The 6,591-nt window shown below is 38.5% G+C and overlaps 1 protein-coding gene across 1 annotated transcript; it reads left to right on the forward strand.

Moving 5' to 3' along the window:
* Positions 1 to 2,318: 2,318 nt before the first annotated feature.
* LOC129876219 (protein RRP6-like 2) lies at positions 2,319 to 5,254 on the forward strand. Its single transcript, XM_055951586.1, has one exon. The coding sequence runs from the start codon at positions 2,439 to 2,441 to the stop codon at positions 5,001 to 5,003; it is 2,565 nt and encodes an 854-aa protein (XP_055807561.1). The 5' UTR covers positions 2,319 to 2,438; the 3' UTR covers positions 5,004 to 5,254.
* Positions 5,255 to 6,591: the final 1,337 nt, after the last annotated feature.

Genomic DNA, 6,591 nt, shown 5'->3' on the forward strand with positions numbered 1-6,591 from the left:
AGAAGGTCAAGATTTGAGTACTCCTGATATTCCTGAAGAAATCAGTAAACCCGAGACTCAAGTGAATGAAGAATTTTCAATAAGTTCTACCGGTGATGAGATAAATCTAGATCGATCTAAAATCACAGTTGATAATGTTTTTGCATATAATGTTGCACTTAACCTCATGCAAGATAGTGAAAGTCTTGAGCCTAAATCCGTCGAAGAATGTCGACGTAGATGTGATTGATCAGAATGACAAAAGGCAATTCAATCTGAATTAGACTCACTTGCTAAACGTGAGGTTTTTGGACCAGTAGTCCAAACCCCTGAAGGTGTAAAACCAGTTGGTTACAAATGGGTTTTTGTGCGAAAACTAAATGAGAAAAATGAAATTGTAAGATACAAGGCACGCCTTGTTGCACAAGGATTCTCTCAAAGACCGGGAGTCAACTATGAAGAAACATATTCACCTGTTATGGATGGAATAACATTTCGATATCTCATCAGTCTAGCTGTACATAAAAATCTCGAAATACATCTAATGAATGTAGTTACAACTTACCTTTATGGTTCACTTGATAATGAAATTTACATGAAAATCTCAAAAGGATTAAAATTGCCTGAAGCATGTAATAAATCTCGGGAGATGTACTCAATAAAACTGCAAAGATCATTATATGGTCTAAAACAATCAGGGCGTATGTGATATAATCGCCTCAGTGAGTACTTAATAAATGAAAGCTATATAAATGTTGTCATTTGTCCATGTGTTTTTATTAAGAAAACGGAATCAGAGTTTGTTATACTCGCCGTTTATGTTGATGACATAAATCTCATTGGAACCCCTGAAAAGGTCCAAAAGGCGATTGAATATCTAAAGAAAGAATTTGAGATGAAAGACCTTGGAAAGACAAAACTTTGTCTAGGTCTGCAAATTGAACATTTAGCAGATGGGGTCTTTGTCCATCAATCTGCCTACACTGAGAAAATCTTAAAAAGATTTTACATGGACAAAGCACATCCATTAAGTACTCCAATGGTTGTTCGATCACTTGAAGTGGAAAAGGATCAGTTTCGACCTCCAGAAGAGGATGAAGAAATTCTTGGTCCTGAAGTAACATATCTCAGTGCTATTGGCACACTTATGTACCTTGCTAACACAACTAGGCCTGATATAACATTTTCTATCAATTTGCTAGCAAGGTATACTTCATCCCCAACGCGAAGGCATTGGAACGGTATCAAACATATTTTGCGATACCTGAAGGGTACTATTGATATGAGTTTGTTTTATACTAACAAAGGTTACGCAGACCTTATTGGTTATGCAGATGTAGGTTATTTATCAGACCCACATAAAGCCCGATCTCAGACAGGCTATCTGTTTACACACGGAGGAACTGCTATATCATGACGATCTACAAAGCAGTCTATAGTTGCTACTTCTTCAAATCATGCTGAAATAATAGCAATTCATGAAGCAAGTAGAGAATGTGTGTGGTTGAGATCGATGATACAGTTCATCAAAGAAAGATGTGGTCTGGAAAATGATGTTAAAGTACCCACAATTATATTCGAAGACAATGCCACGTGCATAGCTCAATTGAAGGGTGACTTCATAAAAGGAGATAGAACGAAACATATTTCACCAAAATTATTCTTCACACATGATCTACAGAAGAATGATGATATTGATGTACAACAAGTTCGTTCAAGTGATAATCTTGCAGATTTATTCACAAAGGCATTACCAACATCAACTTTTGAGAAACTAAGATATAAGATTGGAATGCGTCGTCTCCAAAATATCAAATGAAGTTTTCATCAGGAGGAGTAAAATATGCGCTGCACTCTTTTTTCCTTAACCAAGGTTTTGTCCCACTGAATTTTCCTGGTAAGGTTTTTAATGAGGCAGCAATCAAGGCGTATTACCAGATTTGTGTATTTTTTTTTCTTCATTAGGCTTTTTTCCACTGGATTTTTCCAAGTAAGGTTTTAACGAGACACATTTCACATGGACATCCAAGGGAGAGTGTTAGGTTATAATAGTGGATGTCCACATTATAATAGTGGAATCATTTTGTATGAGCAACACTTATAGTGGTCAAGTTGCCACTACAATTCATCTCTCACTTTGGCTATAAATTGCCAATGTTGACAATGAAATGATATACGAAAGTTAGAAGAAAAGATAGAACACAGATAGATATACACGATTTTTTTCTCTGTCTCTCTTCATTAATTTTTTTATTACTATTTTTCTCTTTTTGTTGTCAAATTAGTATATTTCACAACAAATACATTTTTATTGAATGTTGTTAACACTCTTCCATATATGTATCTTGACAGTCACACCTGCATTGTTTTTAGGTGTCCAGCCACCATTTTGAACTTCCCCAAATTGATACACACTAAACCCTAACCCTAAAGCCAAAAACCTCTCTAGAAGGCCATCAATGGAGATGGATTCATCTGAAGGTAACACTGAGGATACGTTAAGAAAAGTCACAAATGGTCCGTTACCATCTACGATTTCAAAGCTCTCTGGTTCTTCACGAGGAATCCCCACCGATAAAGACTTCCATTTCTACAACAATTTCAGCGAATTCAGAACACCTATTTCACAAATCGACAAGAAATCAAAGGATATCTTGGACAAAGTCGGGGCGTTATCGCAACTATGGGGAAAACCCATATCGTGTCCGGAGGATCCAGATGATGAGGAGAGCCAAGAATGGCTGGTGAACATAAATGACGACGTTTTGGAGAAACTCGCTTCTTCGTTAGATGAGTTTAAGTTGTTGAGAAAGAAAGAAGAGGAAACTGGAGTGAAGATGGAGAAGGATTCTGATGACGGATTTCAAGTGGTTTCTCGGAAGAAGAATCGGAAAGTGGAAGTGGCTACGAAAGGGAAGCCAAAGATTCCATTTCATATACCCACCATCCCGAAACCGCAGGACGTGTATAAAATCATTGTTAACAATACAAATCAGCCATTTGAGCATGTTTGGTTGCAGAGAAGTGAGGATGGTTCTAGGTTTATGCATCCGCTGGAGAAGTTTTCGCCCTCAAACTTTGTTGAGAGTGGTGGTGGTGGTGTCATTGACCCTGTTAAACCTCCTCCATTAGAGATTACTCCATTCAAGCTTGTGGAAGAGGTTAAAGATCTTAAAATGTTAGCAAACAAGTTGCGTTCTGTTGATGAGTTTGCAGTTGATTTGGAGCATAATCAATATAGATCTTTTCAAGGATTGACATGTTTGATGCAAATATCCACTAGAACTGAAGATTTTGTTGTTGACACTTTGAAGCTCCGTGTTCACATTGGCCCTTATCTGAGAGATGTTTTTAAGGATCACAAGAAGAAAAAAGTGATGCATGGTGCTGATCGAGATATTGTGTGGCTTCAGCGTGACTTTGGCATATATGTATGCAATATGTTCGACACTGGCCAGGCCTCGAGGGTTTTGAAAATGGAAAGAAACAGTCTGGAGCATCTGCTACAACATTTTTGTGGAGTTACGGCGAATAAAGAATATCAGAATGGAGATTGGAGATTACGCCCACTTCCTTCAGAGATGATGAAATATGCTAGAGAAGATACACACTATCTCTTGTACATTTATGATGTTATGAGGATGGAATTGCTATCCTTGGATGCTGGCGGTGGATCTTCTGATGTGCCTCTAATAGAAGTGTACAAGCGAAGTTATGATATATGTATGCAGATGTATGAAAAAGAACTTTTGACTGATACCTCATATCAGCACATATATGGATTACAGGGAGCTGGCTTCAATGCCCAGCAGCTTGCAGTTGTTGCTGGGCTACATGGGTGGAGGGATGTTATTGCCCGAGCAGAAGATGAAAGTACTGGCTATGTTTTGCCAAACAAAACACTTACTGAAATTGCTAAGCAGATGCCTCTTACCCCAAGCAAATTAAAGGGATTGATGAAATCAAAGCATCCGTATGTTGAGCGTAATCTTGGTTCTGTTGTCAGCATCATTAGGGCCTCTGTTCAAAATTCCGCTGCATATGAAGCAGCCGTGGAACATCTGAAGGAAAGGCGCTTAGAATTACAAGCTCAAGAGAACATTGTGGCCACTGAGGGTGCTGAAATGTCAGTTGAAATTACTGAGCCACCTGGTGACACCTCTGAACGTCGTAATGAATATGGTGGTTTAAAAGCTGCTACTTCAGGACAGGTGGAAGTAACTATTCAGGCAATTGAGAAACCCAGCCATGGTTTTGGGATGTTACTAGGGAGTACAACAAAGAGGAAGCTGCAGCCTGAGAAAATAAAGCCGGAAGAGATCCAAGTGCAGCAGATCAAGTCTTCGGTGAGCCTTCCATTCCATGCATTTTCACGTAGGATTGAGCAAGCTGCAACAGGGCCTGCTAAACCATTGGAAATTAACCATAGAGAGGAGGAACCTGTTGCTATTAATTGCAAGTTAGAAGTTATAACCGTGGAGACTGATTCAGATGATGGGGAATCAGTGAAAGGTGAGTTATCAACAGGACAACAGGAAAACTCATTTGCCATGCCGGTAGCTACTTCAAAATTAGAAGATGTTATCTTACTGGAAAGTGATTCAGATCTTGAGGAATCAGGCAAAGATGACTCAGAAGTTACTAACAATCAGCCTGAGTGTGGGGAAAACAAAAATGCAGTTTCTGTTGAGATGGAAGAAGGGGGTGAGAATATGTCCCTGTCGATAAATCAAAAAAGTAAGGGGAAGCTTGCTGAGAAACCACAAGCACATGAAGGTCAGTTGAATGTCGAGGTTTTTGACTATGAAGCGGCAAGGAAGCAAGTGGTATTTGGAGAAGATCCAGGTAAAAAACAGCCGGAAAGAGAAGGTGATGAGTCTCGTAGGAGTAGGAATGATAAAGGTAATAAGAAGGATTTATTCCTAGGCCAGCCACCAAAGATTGAAGAGACAGCTGAGTTCCAGCAAGGTAGAAGGCGTCAAGCTTTTCCAGCTTCGGGGAATCGAAGCTATACTTTCCGTTAGATGTTGAAAGGCTAATATGAACTCGTAAGTAAGGTACGGAATGAGCCGTCTACAAAGTAAGTACATCATTTCGCATGCTTTTAGCAAAGTTCACTAGTACTGTTGGCTCAAGCAAGAGGGGGAAATCATAGATTGATGTTTACTAATGGAAGTAAAGTTTTGGAATTAGTTGCGGTGTTACTGTTAATCTGCATTTGCTTTTCAATTTTATCATGTTTAGTTGTTCAAATTCTAAGAAAATAACTTTGTGATCTCCATGTATGATGGAGCCAAAACTCGGGATGGGACAGTGGGAGGTGACTCAGACCTGGTCGTGATGGGGTTGCACCAAGGATCCTGCTTCTTTCGTTGATTCATCCTTCAGCTTCCTCCATGTCTCAAGAAAGTTTTGAGTTTTAAGTTTTCTCTATCAAACTATTATGCGGGCTAAAAACAACTAATTTGAGTCTAGGTCTGCTCTTGGGTAAAGCTGTCACGGGACGCTGCAAGACAAAATTAGAGGTTTTCTTTTTTCGGCCTATAGTCTTGGTTCGTTAAGAGAGAACCTGCAATCTCTTACGTTAAAGTATTCAAAAATTGGATAATTTTTTGCATAGATTTCATGGGATAACAGAGTTTAAATACATTACTTACAAGATGACTATCCTTGGATATTAGGACATAACTTCCTAATATATTACTGGAATGAGAAACTGTAAACTACTACTACAAAAAATAACTATTACTAGAATAAAAAACTGCAAATAACCACTAAAAAGAAATAACTACTGCAAATAACTATTACTATATACAACATTGGGTGACTTAAGGAATGATAACATTACTTCCTGTCATTCAATTAACGCTTGTCCTCGAGCGAAAGTGTGGAAAGTATTAGTATTTCCCTCTTTTTCAGCAAATTCTTCCCAATCGTCTACAAAGTCTATCCAAAATAATTTCTTGCATTAATTACCTCGAGTGAATGGTTCATCACAGTTGAAATAAAGTCCCTTAAGTCGCCATTCCTCCATTTCAGATTTGGTCAGTTTCTTCATAATCTGGCATGTTGTTGAGGTGAGAAATCTACTGTCTTTGATCTGTAAGCATCTAACAATTGCGAATAAATGGGCTTTTCCTTGCGTTAATAAAGCTGGGATAAACTCATCGTTGTAGTCAAATTTGGAGGATTATTCAACTCAACTTCAATTATATAATCAGTAAGATCACGAAACTAACTGCTCAAACTTTTCTTGGTAATCTGCCATATACTCGATTTGGCCGAATTCTATCAATTTCTGACTTCTGATTGGTGACCCAAAACGAAGACAATTGGGCATCTTTGTCTCTGGTTGAAGAAATCAAAGCTGTGAAAAAAAGCAGTCAATCCCTTCTCTTCTCCTGGACAACGATCCCAAAGGGGGTCCTATTGACCATTAAATTGTGGTAAGTCGAGCACTGATGAAACTCTCTCTTGCTTTTGATCATGACCCTCCTGCCACTCTAGTTTTACCCTTTCAACCGCGATTCTGATTGGTATGTTCAGTTGAATCAAAATCGACTTTTGAATTTGCTAAATTCTTTGTAAGTGCATTCAAGCTAGCATTTATTG

Source organism: Solanum dulcamara, chromosome 12 (assembly GCF_947179165.1).
Source record: "Solanum dulcamara chromosome 12, daSolDulc1.2, whole genome shotgun sequence".
Taxonomy (NCBI): Eukaryota; Viridiplantae; Streptophyta; class Magnoliopsida; order Solanales; family Solanaceae; genus Solanum; species Solanum dulcamara.

Bases quoted from the DNA above. Each gene is read 5' to 3' on its own strand.
- LOC129876219 (XM_055951586.1), top strand. From the start codon at position 2,439: ATGGAGATGGATTCATCTGAAGGTAACACTGAGGATACGTTAAGAAAA.